The 14,230-nt window shown below is 31.3% G+C and overlaps 1 protein-coding gene across 2 annotated transcripts; it reads right to left on the bottom strand.

Annotated features, from left to right (window-relative positions):
- Positions 1–6,567: 6,567 nt before the first annotated feature.
- On the bottom strand, positions 6,568–12,591 carry LOC137925598 (longitudinals lacking protein-like). 2 transcript variants are annotated; one of them, XM_068769063.1, is made up of 5 exons: positions 12,356–12,591; positions 12,040–12,152; positions 11,554–11,640; positions 9,502–9,648; positions 6,568–9,205 (listed from the first exon to the last, which is right to left on the bottom strand). In XM_068769063.1, the coding sequence occupies exons 1-5, from the start codon at positions 12,507–12,509 to the stop codon at positions 9,149–9,151; spliced, it is 558 nt and encodes a 185-aa protein (XP_068625164.1). In that variant the 5' UTR covers positions 12,510–12,591; the 3' UTR covers positions 6,568–9,148. The 2 variants fall into 2 exon arrangements, with proteins under 2 accessions (XP_068625164.1, XP_068625166.1); XM_068769065.1 differs by having other exon boundaries at positions 12,407–12,579.
- Between the last annotated feature and the right edge of the window lie 1,639 nt (positions 12,592–14,230).

Raw genomic sequence — 14,230 nt, 5'->3', positions numbered from 1 at the left:
TACTGGGCATAATGCAAAATAACTATCGTTTGATATTTACTTCGTTGCCTAATGTTTAATCCGTAAAACTATTGTATTAGATTTTCAAATTATTATTTTTGTATTTTACAAGTCTTAAATCGATTATAAATAATTATTTTAAAAAACCAAAGGTTTTTATGTTACTGTTAGTAGCTATTTTATGTAAGCAATATTTTGCATTTTATTTAATTATTATTTGAAAGTGTTCCTACTGAGTTGCCATATATGTTTGTTTTTGTTACAATTGAATTAACTAATGTCGATATTTATTTTTAGTTAATTGCTGGAACTTGTAATATTTTGCTGTTATAATGTGAGAGTTGTTTTTTGACGCTGACGTTTAGTGATAAATTTCAAATAAAAAGGTCGTCTAATAAAGGTCGACTTGTAATGCATTTGATGTTCAATGATTTATTTTATTAATTTACATGCATTGTTATCTAAAGTTATTTATCGGTCTTAATTATGAAGGCGGCTTTTTAATGAATAACGAAAACATTAATTTCCGGACTCTCTCTACGAGAAACTGTAGTTAACCATCTCGTTCGCTCAGTCGCATCCCGGAAATTTTTCGATACACAAGTGCTGTCCACATTTATCTAACTTTAGGTAAACATGCATCAAAAGATTTTTATATTTATGACGGTAAATATATTATTAATTTATACCATAGTGAATTATAATGATGAGAAATACCAAAGTGTAACCCAAAGTCTTGTTATATAAACATATATTTTTGTTAATCTTTAGTTTTAAAAAAATAGATTTTTATGTTATTTAAAATTGCAAATATAAATGAAAATAGAAGAAGCATTTATTCCGAATGTAATCATTCCTTTTTAATATTTTGAGACTTTTAAATAAAATGTATTTATTTATTAATATAATAAATTTGTTTAACAGGTGCTACTTTCAAAATTTAATAGTTTGACTATAGTGAAGTATTTATAACAATAAATAATTCGAATATGCACTACAAACATGTTTTATTTTAATAATTTATCCTTTAAAATATGGTAAGTGTATGTTGTACAAGAAATATGTTGAAAACTGGTGTCATGTAAAAGTGTCTGAGCGAAGTTCTAAGCCTAAAAAACAATGTTTTTATTTATTTAATTTACCATTTAAACTGGAAAAGTGATATTAACAATAGATGTTTTGACACGTTAAAAAAAGTCGCCGGGCCAAATTCGTTTATATATGAACTATGTGCACATTTTTTACCAAAAAAAAATTCGTTTCGGTTAGACAACACGAGTCATTACGAGAAAACGGTTAATGATCACACTAAACTCATTATTTTGTATATGGTTGAATGAACCCTGTAAAATTTCTTGTGTTAAACACATCATTTTTCATTAATTACTTAATATAATATGAATATGGTAGTTTTTCGTTTGCCTGCCGCAATTATAGAATCAATAAATATATAAGTCACGCAAATTTCTTATAATCATAAACAGAATATTTGTTTAGCGCCATATGATCTTTTTTCTCAATTTATTTAAAACAAAGTATATTTCCTTTTTTTCACAAGCCTTTTAAGCCTTAATTTTTGTAAATCAAAAAGATTATAATTTTTGATTTGGTGATATTGAAAAATATTTCTCTTTTGTGTGACCATTTTACCTAAGCGAAGGGTGTATTAACAAAAAGTGCATCATGCGATCAGAATCGTTAGGTTAGGTTATAAACAAATGATGATATTCTAAACATAACTATTTTACCCAAAAAGAATGCTGACGTTTGCGCCCGGCAATCGAAAAATTTCCATGCAATAATTCCTTTCTAAACAAACATAGGAAAATTAAAAACAGAAATTTCTGTCGAACTGGATCGGTATGGCTTGACTATGGAGTGCCACACGTTGTACACACAAGTGTACACGTTGGCAGTTCCTAAGCCTTGGCACGGGTGTCGATGTCAATGCCCAGAACATCTGGTGCGGCTGACCGTCCACGGATCGCAGATTGAAACATTCAACGTTGGGTAACTTCTGCACTGTATACCAGGCTGAGCTGCTGGCATTAGCGGCAGCGACAGGGTATATGGGCAAAGTGTCAATTCAGTCTTGCCGCACTGAGCAACTCACGATCCGCCCTCGAGACATTCGCAAGATCTGAGACTCTTTATCCCCTAGCGTTAAGAGTAAAAGATAATGAAAGTATGAGAAAAAGGGAAGAAATTAGTTTTTAACAATGCAGGGATGGAAGGAATCGAAACGATCAGTTAGCCAAAGGAAGGCCGCGCCCTGAAGAGTAAATGTAGATCAGTGTATGAATTATCCCCTTTTTCAAGCAATAGCTTAGGCTGGACACGCTTGGCCAATAGAACATGAAGTATATTGAACGGACGAAGGCTTAGGTAACTTAGTTCTCCACGGACGCCTTCTCAGTCTACCGTGTGCTTCGTCAGGTCGAATTGGTCACGATTCTGGTCCCGATATTAACGGGGAACAGGGAATTCTCAGTGTATCTTCATAGTCTCACGTGTAACCTGGGAGTGCAGACTATGGTGCACGTAATCACCGGCTGTTGTGCATTTGGTGCGGAAAGAACGGATTACTAATTTCGGTTGCAAGAAAGGATCGAAGAGGGAACCATCGCCTCACTAGCGAACGGTAAGGAAGGTCGCTAGACCCTTCTAGACTTCTGTACGAAGGGCCTACAACAACGGACAATGGACAAAGACTATAATTGTAATAAAACAAAAAAGGAAAGAAAACTGGTAGTAAACTGTGAAGATGATAAAAGTCGACTAAAAATAAACTGAGATATTGATAATGAGGAAACAAAATAATATTAATATTTAACCAAGGCATCTAAATGTAATGTAACAAGCAAAAATTAACAAACAAATACACCAATACCTCACTTGGCATCGTAAAGTTCCAAAAAAACACGACGCAAAGTAAATTACGAAAACATTATTTTAAATTAAACAAAGTAAACAATTAAAAACAAAAATAATATTAAATTTCATTACATACGTATAAAAAACAAAAAAAGTATTTAATTGAAAGAAATAAACTATTAAATTCATCTATGAAAACCAAATTAAATTATTCACTCTCTGATAAGTCCATAGTGGCTGTTGTCGTAAGTCGGCTTTCTTTCACAAAATCAGTCCAATGTTTGCTAAACAGCTTTTTACCAACGTAAAATAAATGTCAATGCCACCACCTACCTGGGACACTTTAAAACTACTTCCGCTGTCAGGATCATTTTTTTCAAAAATCTCCATAGCTTAGTCAAACAAACACATTGCTTTGTAAAATTTATTAGGAGGTTAAATTTTGTTCTTTGGAGATTTGTATTTAAAGGTCAATGTCATCTTCTTCATTAGCAAATTGCGATTCAATAAAAAAAAAATAAAAGACGAACCCAAATCAAAGCAACCTCGAAAATCTAACGACGCGAGAGTAAATTAGTACTAATAAAGCAGCGACGCAACTTCGAAAAACTCATAACGTAACGGGGCAAATCGAGGTACTGGTGTATAAAAGATACTACAGGGGGTAACGTTACACTACCTCAAGATCTGTCGACCCGAGGGAGATTGCCCCCTTACGGAAAATATAAATGTACGATCCTGCAGAGAAGGCGATGAAAGTAAGGCCGATGTACAAAAGGAAAGATACGAAAAGGAATGCAAGATATTGTGAAGAAAAAAAGATAAGAATGAATGAAAGATATTAAGAAGAATGACATTGATAACATTCAGTGGAAGATAATTAATTGTATAAAGAGACCCTTTACTATAAGGAGAACAAGAGGTCTTCAAGAACGGGGGCCATAAAAAAGTGTAAAACTACGGAAGCAGAAATCCACAGTTGCAACGCCTTGTCTTTGGAAACCATTGGAGATCTGACAACTTCGAGCCTCAGTCTTAGGCCAATGGACAGTCTGACATTCAAATATGTACCTTAGTACATATCCGGGCAATTATGAAATGTAACGGAGCCTATAGCTGCCAATTTCGGTATGACGTTGATTTATGAGGAAGGTTGTGCATGTATATAGTATACATATTTATATATATTTCCTGTCCTTATTAAAGTTACCCTGTCTATATAGTCAGGGCTGGGGTGGCAGTTTGATTGCAGTTTGAATTCGTACTCATAAATCTAAGTATGTAAAATTTTGCTAAAAATAAAGCTAGTAATTAATATAAATTACGTTAAAATTGTACTGTATTATTGTACTTTATATATATATTTATTTATATACATTACTTAATAATATATAGACAACGAAAGAGAGGAAAGGAAGATGATGCGTATAAGAAATATAAGACTAATGAAAGAAATTGTGAAGAATGTAAGGAGAAAAAAAATAAGAAAGTAAAAGAATTATTTAATACAATAACAAACTCTGTCCCTTCCTCGATGGGTGTACGACAGGCCCCCAACAGTGGGGGCTATAAAAGAAAATATATAAATTACGAAAATATAAACCACCTTTCGTTATTGATTTTACTAGGAATGGAGTAAAATTGTTGTCATATTCACACATCCTGTCAGGGTTTGTTTAGATGACCGAAGTAATAAACAATATACTAGTGCGGCAAAATCATTTTTCCTTTGTGGATTTGAAAGATATTATTGAGGAATTGCGTTGAGCACATACGTTGTGATCTTGACCATTTCACACCTGGTTCCAATGTACACATAAAATACAAAAAAATGTTTTAGTATTTATTTCGCTACAAGTGCAATTGAGAACGCTTGCGTTCATATGTCCACATTATAAACTATTATACAAAAATTTATACTACTAAAGTGATCTCTTTGCATTCTTTGTGATCTTTTCGTTATGTTACGACCAGTGGCTGACCGAAGTTAGAGCTGTGTAGGTAAGCTTGTCATTTTTATTTCTAAAAGGAGGAAACAGCTAAATATACGCACTGCAAAAATATGAATTGATGTGCTATATTCCTAGGGTCATACGTAATATATAATTTGAGTTTGTTATTCTATTTTTGTATCAATTATCACAGTTTTTATATTTGTACAAAAAAGTACACATCAGGCGTTAACGACAACGGCATTTTACAAAGCTCGATCAATAGTTGACGCTATTAGGAATCAATGTTTAGAGTTGCCGCCGAAAAGAACTGCGTTGATGAAGCAGATACTTCCTTTCACTGGGAAACATGTTGCCAAGCAGCACATAAAAGGTAAATCTTGTCCACGGGGGCTCAAAATATTTTTTTAGAAGGGTAAACATGGGCAAGCCTATGTTTTTCTACTTTATCAAAGCTCTAGTCCAGAACTTGATAATAATATCACAAAAAAATTAGATACGGTGCAGCTATTGTATTTCATATCACAAAGAAAATTGGAGAAAGCAATGGCCACGAGCTGTACTTTGACAACAACTTTTCGTCATATCATTTATTACAAATTATGAAACAAAAAGGCTGCATGCAAAGCTGCGATAAAGAAATGAATAAAAAGCCTCGAGGATTTTCTCAAGAAGTAAGTATTTGTGATAAACATACAACTGTGGTCAAGTGGCTGGATAATAAGATTACCCATCTTGCTTCAAATTTTGTCGGTATTGATAAAAAGGCTTAGTCAACAGGTGGTGTAAGAAAGATAAGAAATTTATTGAAGTTGAATGCCCCGAAGTAGTCAGGAAATACAATCACGGAGTTGACCTATTAGATCAACGCATGAGCTACTACATGATCTTCATAAAATCCAAAAAATGGACTCTTCGCATGATATTTCATGCTTCTGAATTGGCTGTAGTGCAGGCATACCAAGAGTACCAAATTGACAATGCGTTGCTAAGCATACCAAAGAATAAACAACTCACGTTGCTTCACTTTCGTCGTCAGCAAATTATTCCAAGAAGACCAGGAGAGGTTCGTCCTGTAGCGGAAGTAGTAAGAGACGATGTTGGGCATTTCCCTGCTCATGATGGGGGGCTTGGGACACGGTGCACAGTGGTGGGATGCAAGGGAAAAACCACACAAACCGGACTAAATGTGTAAAATGCAAAGTTCACCATTGCCTTAACAAAGATAAAAACTGTTTCTATGCTTTTACTATTTCATACGTAAACTTATGAAACATTCTTCTTGAATGGGGAGAATGACTAATTTACCTATGTGCCAATTATTTACTTACTGCTACTGAATTTTTTAAAGATTCATTGGACACAAAAAAATTATTCAGGTCTGAAAGGGTTAAGTAGGAGCCTAATTTTAGGTCATCCAGAGATCAATAGAGGGCGTGCCCGGAGTTTGGCTGCGAGTTCAAATCAGAAAAACCAGTCACGGATGTAGCTCGAAAAATTGTTCGGCTGAAGTGGTCGACGGCCGTCTGGTTTGCGAGTGGCGGACACGAGCCCCTAGACGACATAGACCGTAAGAAACGACCGGATGCGGGCAGAACAAGACCGGCCATCGTGGCGATCTTTAAGAAAGGCCTACGCCTTGCAGTAGGCGAAAATAATACTTACTTTCTGTCTGGCAATCTCATATCTCATAGTTCATATAAGGGAAAGGTAATAAAAATCTAGTTATAGTCGTATTTTGTATTGTCTAAAATTACAAATCTTTCATAATTTGAAACATTATTAAAAACTAATTTCATGTGATATATTCAGCACACTCCGTTGCTCTGTTCTCTAAAAATATCAGATTTACATTTTTACAACATTTATTAGAATAAATGGGCGAAGAGAATGAGTAAGGAAGGCGACATGTTTTCTTATTGAATGTATTGTACATTAATATTGGCATGATGAAAAAAATAAGGAATTGGATACATCTCACTGTATTTCTTGTATGCATAACATAAAAGAAAAAAAGCGAATTCTAATAGTGTTACAAAACAAAAACTTGAATTTATAATTACAATTCACATATCAAAGCGTTGTATATTTTTATTTCTGAACATTGCACTTATTATTAAACAACATGAAATCATATAAAAGTAAACGACAATCGAAAACTTGTAATTTGGAGTATGTCAGAACATAAATCATTATTGTTATTAATTATTCGCAAAGTGCCGAAAGTATCGAAATAATAATAAAAAGTCACACACGCGATTCATTCACAATATTCGCTAGTTTCCCGGTCGAAACACACAACGTCATTAAACGCATTTATGCAACTTGTATAATAGTAACGGTTTACACTACCGGTACGTTTTGTACATTAAAAAAGAAATTAAAATAAAAAACAGTATAAAATGAAATGAAACGATAAAGCAAGCGTCGTTATTTTCACAATGTAACAATTTGAACACAGACATTTAGAATAATATCGAGAAATATAAAATAGATATATATCTTTACTTCACGTAAACACTGCTAATTAGTTTGTCTACACAAGGGAAGATAATTATTGCTATGCCACGCTTAGCTCTCTATACACGTCAACAATACCTTACAACGCTAGTCAGCTGCGCCGGACGATACACGAGCGCTCCTCCACCGAACGTATATACAAACGATTCGATTTACATCGTTTAGAGGGATCGATACTCGCATCGTGAATCTCGGCGTGTAAATAATAAGGCAACCATTGGTGGATAGATCTATGAAAAGCATCGACATGTTAGCACAAATTGACCCCTTAGGCCGCAGCACTCGGTAGAAATATCCATGTATTATTCAAAACTACATCAGATCTATTCAATCAGATTTATATTTCCTAGTTGATACAGAAATCTGATTGCAAGCATCTGTGAGAGACTGCTGCTTGTCTCTGACCAACATGGCGAACAAACAGTATTGCAGAGTATTAAATCTAAAAACACACACTTTGGTTGACAGGTAACTTACAGATAACGACAGTGTTCGAGGCTAAGGGTGTAATGTCTATGCTACCATATCAATGTGCAAACTGCATCATATAAACCAAATGACTCTATACTAAAGACGGATCATGGTAGCCACAAATCATACTCAATGCCAATTTCCCGTTACACATTGATATTTTGGAAACTTTGTACCAAAAGATTTCATTTCTTTATAATAAAATAACAATAACCGAAACTTCTGTATGTGCATTTTAGAATATTAACTAAACAATAATTAAGGTGTTTCAAAAGATATGCAAGATTTTTTTCTTATTGATGTCCAATTCTATTGCATTTAAAACTACTATTATATACACTCAATATATTTCATAAATTGTATTATACATACAGAATACATTATCTTATAATTTATATTGTTTTTAAAACCAGCATTTTGTGGACATTAACATTCTGTGGTTAATAAATTTATATATGAAATGTAATAATAGAACAGTGTAGTGATTATGTATGAAAATAAAAAAGTGCAACCCAAACATATATATATATATAGTATTATGTGAAATTCCTTTTTAAAATTACAATTAGACAAAGTACATCTGTTCGAGTATGATTTGTCAGCAACACTAACTACATTTCAACTTTTGTATTGTGATATCAAATATACATATATAGTCTCACAATTTATTGTACTTGATTATTTAAACAGTGTGACATGGTAGAATGAAATGGTTTCCTTGCATTCATCTCATATAAATCATCATTTTCCCCAGTTGAGATTCTCTATGGTTATGTATTCTATTCCCAGTGGACAGCCATGCTATTTATTGTTGCAATAACAATGATGTGGTGATATATAAAATTAATTACTTAGTTACATTCTTGTAACCCAAAGTTATTTAAATGATCTCTTGGAAATTGATATATGAGATCGAACAATAATTTCGTCAAGATATGGAATGGACTTGTCTGCTTGTCTTAACATTGGTCTAAAGCATCCTGCTGAAATAAAATGGTTCTCACACTATTTATTTTAAAATAGTAAAAAGGTTTAAGTTACCTTTGTAATATTAAAAGCAAATTCATTTGTCAAGTGTTCATAAAAATTGTGAGAATTATTATAATCTTATATGATACAAATGTATTATTGCTAGTATAATAATTTCATTGAAAATATTTATACTTGCTTTAGGAGTTTTGCCTTAGTCCAATGTGAAGGTAGCGTGACATTTGGAATTAAAAAAGCTTTAACATGCGAGATGACGGTGTGGGTTGTTAGTTAATATGTTACATTGGTGTTTCTCATTATGATCACTAGAGTCTTAAGGGCACTTGCGCACACAGCCAATGTTAGCCTTCTCTTTTGATGCTCGGCATTTGGGGCGGCGGTTCGGCAAGGCCTTTCACCTATGAAATTAGAAACAATTGGAATATTAACCTCTTTTTATGTTTCAATAAGGAGACTTTCATTAAGTTCACGAAGCAGCTGGGAAACCTGCTTGCAGTTTTATGAAACAAAAGAATAAAAAATTTTTAAGTTCTATGCTTTAAAAACACTATTTAAATTAATTATTGAAGTTCCTGTAAACAATTTCAAAGTGCACAGGGAAGTGTCATATTTTAGAATCTGATGTCTCTAGGTATTCAACAAGTATGTACACAATGATTTCATACTAACCAAATTAAATGGAAATACAGCTTACCTTCAGTCTAGCTGCAGTCTTGAGGAATGCGGGGAGCTGTTCTTGTGATACATTCACTTCACCAGCATACATGAACTCTAGTATTGCTTGCAAATGTAGATAAGAAACATCCTTTAAAATTATTATTGGGTGTTTCGATGGGTTTTCCTGAAAAATGATTAGACACATTAACTTAATAAAATTAAGTTTATTTTGAATAAGTAATCTTAAATGAATCTCAAAGACATATCTTAAAACTAAAATGGAAACTTTTAAACATAAGGGACTAACCGTAAAGTAAAAATTACACATTGTTGGCTTATAACTGTTTCAGGTAATCCTAGGGTACAGCTATTATGACAAAATTTGGTTATACTGGAATAATTTGTTGACTCAGTAAATGGCTTTTTTTTAACAAAAAGCTTCTTACTGTTATCAAAACCTATGTTCGATATTATATCAATTAGAAAATTTATGTCAGCGTTATTAGTATATTTATTATCAAAATAAAGCAGTAAATGTCTTAACATAATGTGCTGATATGCACACACTGACATTTATATAAAATACTAATAAATATTCATATTAATTTATAAACATTTAAAGAAATAAGCAATCACTGCATAGCCAATAATTTTACCCAATACAATAATATAGTGCAATAAGACAATGAAGTGACAACATCCTGCCATGCCATGTTTACATTTTAATATCCGTACAAGCACCTCACATAGATTACTTAATTGGCAAGCTTTGGATGTATAATCACTATTTTTACTTTACACAAACAACAACAAATTCCTACTCATTTTAAGACATGGCTTGATCAATTAAAAAACGAGTAATAAGAATTGTCTTTATTTTAAACCTCAATAAACAAGTTATGACAAAAACTTACTTCTCTTATTGTCTTTACTAAGTCTTGAAATGCCACTATACAGATTAAACGTAAATTATTTTGTACCACAATTTTTAAATTGTTGATCATTTGATACTCTAGTCTCCTTTACCATTCAAAGTCATTGGTAATAATTCATACAAATACATGTCAGTTACAGAATAAGTATTTGACCTACTTTTTGATAATGTTATAATTTTGTAAGTTTTAAACATCACAAAGGAACACACAACAGAACTATTAATGGCAATTTGTACAGTATTTTAATGTTTTTCCACCATGCTTCATATTCATATGGAATAGATGGGTTGCACCTTCATAAATGAGTTTGTTTGAAATATTTTTAAAAACATGTAGACAATACAACAATTTCAAATGAATTGAATTTGTACCAGAAATCTGTCTGTCTGTCGCATTGTCATTACAATCAACCGGACCAAGTCATTTTGATTAAATGGTTATTTCATTACTTTAATGCATTATTTTTATCTTTTTAAGCATTGTTAAACATCACAAGCACAAAATTTATTATATAAACTAGAAAACTAATTCAGTAACCTATCTTAGAATACAAAGAAATAATTTTTAAATTACCCCCTAGTTTCACATTAGAGAATTTTAATTTAATAAAGCACTATATGTATATTTTATCTAATTATATCATTACATATTATATCTAAATTAAATAACTTTTATTTAATATATTGTTAGGAATGATAAATAAAATGTTGGAAAATGTATTTACAACCCCAATTTTTTCTAATAACATGCAGGTTCTTTGCAATAGATTATAATTGTCATTTTAAATTTCTATTATTTAACAATAAGAATACTTGGCAATTAACTTCAATGACATTAATATTTAATGATTTATGTAAATATTGCTATACCAGAAATTGAAAAAAGTAATGTGTGATACTTTTTATTTTATTATTAGGAACGTTTATTAAATAAACTATGGTATAATAAAATAGAAAAAAGATTTATTTCAAATAATTTCAATGTAGAATAGGTATAAAAATACATAAGTCATAAATGTTTTAACACGCATTCTACCTTTTCGAAAACTGTGATAGCAAATATGCTTAAACATTGAAGATTTTTCTGTAGATATATTTATAATATTCATGTATGAAGTTAGCTTATTGTATTACATACAACCATGGTTTACTCACCTCTAACAAACTTTTAAAATAAGGACTGCAGGCAGACAGTACCATCTTGTGCGCTTTACACGTTTGACCCTCACATGCTAAAGTTACCTAAAAAAATTAAAAATATGTCAATTTCAAAAGTAAATTAAAGTATGTCTTAGAAATTTTTCAGATAACTTAAATGCAAATTTACATTAAGGTATTGGCATATGTGTTTATTCACAAATTCATTTAGCAGACATTCTGCTGTGATGACATGCCAATGCCAGGATTATTTAAATAATCATTGATATATTTGATAGTTAACAACTTTTATGAAGCTACCTCCTTTAATATTTAAAGAGAGAAATTAATATCAGGTTCTCAACCGTATTATGTGTACAAAAATAATTATATTTGTAGAGTATAAGATAAACTAAAATTGTTAATAAATATTAACGTAAAGTTTGACTAAGGTTAATGTGAACAGTTAGGGTAGTTTTAATAAGTATTAAAACATATTCTTACATCTGTAAAGCTTTTTTCATCCCTCAAATGTCTGAACGAAGTCACCATATTCGTCTGAAAGTCATTCCATTTCAGGAAAAACTGTTGGTCGCCCATATTGGATATTTTTTCTCCTGCGAGTATGTTTATAATTGTTAATATTTGATATGTAAACAAAACGTGGTTAGAATTATTTATTTAATTAATAACATAAACGATTTAACGTTAAATATTCAACAACGAAATTAATACCACAATATAATTACATGGAAATAGTGCATTATAGTTTAGTACATACGTCACTATGTGGAATGCATTGCATAGAAAACAAGCTTACCTAGACAATTGAATACAAAATATGTGTATATTTTAAAGATTAACAACTCACTGGGACTGATTTCAGTCGTCATGCAAGGGCGCGAAAGTAATGTTACACAATGCACTTTAAATGTTAACCAATTGCATCTGAAAATAAAGACGCCGTCTCGCATAAATTAGCGACTTCTTTCTATTTCTTCAAATTCCTTCATTCACCTAGTTTGGGTTGCCATTTCATAAATTATCTACTCCTCTGTTTGTTGTTTTGAATCTTCTCCACTTTCCACGTTTTAGCTGTGCTGCCTTGTTTACTGCTGTTTATGTTTTAAGTAATTTTTCGTAATGTATTCAATAGAATCAATTTGAAGATAGACTACTTGTAGTTTAGATTTTTCACACCAAATATTCATATTAGCAAGAGAACAACATAAATTATTTTAAATATTCATATAATAATTATTTGTTCAATTAGGTACACAATAATAATTACTTATCAAAATCATTGAATATTTCTAAATTGAACAATTATATTGGGAAAATTTTAAAAGGTTGCCTCCCTTATTACTGATTGGTTTGTTAAGCATTTGGTAAAAGCAATTTGAAGTGAAGTGCGTTCAGAATATTAAATTTAGTTAGCCTTCAAAATTTCTTATAGTAAAAAATCACAATGTACGTCAAATTTTTATTTTCACATTCGAAACGCGAAATTTTTTTAGTTTTATTTATGTTAATATTTTAATATTAGAAAGATAACTAGTAAGGATATAAATAAGATCTGGCAAATAGTTAAAAATGCGCCATCTTGTGATCATTGTTAACATCACCGTAACGTTATTCTTTTAATGAATAGTTTAAGATTGAAATAGTTAAAAGAGCTGTCTAGTGTTGAGTAGAAAAACTTTTTTTTATTTTTGTACGAGTAAAACAACTTCAGCGCCATTTAATTGTCTATTGTCATGTTATATCATGTATAGCCATGAGTGCAAACGAAAAAAATGAGTTTTTTTTAATTTAAAAAGCTAAAAGCTAGGAACACTTACATTGATATCAAATAATCTACGGCGTATTATTATCTAACTTTCGCTCTATATACGTCAGATGTTTATTGTAACATTAAAAAGCAATTGAATTATCAATGAATGAAAACGCGTGGATATTTTACTTTTACATATTTTATTTATTAAAGCAGAGATCAAAAGAAAATTTATCAATTTTTTCATATTCGATAATCTCCTAAGCTTTAATCTTTACTTCCACGTTTTTACTAATAATATATCATACGATTATAGTAACTGATAAAGTTGAGTTTCTGCTTTAAACGTGTTCCTCGTGACCCTTCGAAAGAGCACGTCTAGTAAATGTCCGGAGTGTTCACCTAAACTATGTATCAACTCCGCAAGTGTCCAAAGGCGAAGAAGTTGAGTTTGAGGGCGGGAAGTTATAAATACCAACAGACCAAGAGTTTGTTTGTTGTGAGCGATATGTGTATTACTGCTTGTCATCTAGTGTGATTTTAATTGTACTTTGTATAAAGTGTTATAGGTCTACAAATAGGTGTGAATTATAGTAAATCCAAACAACTCGGATCCGATAATTGTTTTAAAATAATAAATGGGTTTTACCTGATTTAACAATCTTCAAAATGAATATGCATTTGAAATAATAATGCGTAGGTTAAAGCAATAATTCTTTATTTAATACACCACGTATTTCACAAAAAAAAAACGTTTTTAAAACGACACTCTTATTGCAAAAAAAAGAAAGGCAAATGTGAATACCTTAATAGAATAGATTGATTACCAGACATACAATTACAAAGGTAATGTTTAACAGTAATTAAGATATATTTATCGAATAATAGTAATTTTTAAACACACGACACTACGTTTGAAAG

This window comes from Battus philenor, unplaced genomic scaffold, assembly GCF_028537555.1.
Source record: "Battus philenor isolate CCGP_79_NKW_IND1 unplaced genomic scaffold, ilBatPhil1.0.hap1 SCAF_27, whole genome shotgun sequence".
Taxonomy (NCBI): domain Eukaryota; kingdom Metazoa; phylum Arthropoda; class Insecta; order Lepidoptera; family Papilionidae; genus Battus; species Battus philenor.
The sequence above is the reverse complement of the archived record's forward strand: the minus strand, read 5'-3'. Positions and strand labels throughout refer to the sequence as shown.

What these genes read in the sequence shown, in the direction of transcription:
- LOC137925598 (XM_068769063.1), bottom strand. Translation starts at nt 12,509, where the DNA reads ATGCGAGACGGCGTCTTTATTTTCAGATGCAATTGGTTAACATTTAAA. An exon ending in TTTTGTATTCAATTGTCTAG is followed by an intron (nt 12,153 to 12,355) that starts GTAAGCTTGTTT and finishes ACATACTCGCAG; the next exon opens with GAGAAAAAATATCCAATATG. An exon ending in ATTTTAAAAGTTTGTTAGAG is followed by an intron (nt 9,649 to 11,553) that starts GTGAGTAAACCA and finishes ATCATTTTTCAG; the next exon opens with GAAAACCCATCGAAACACCC.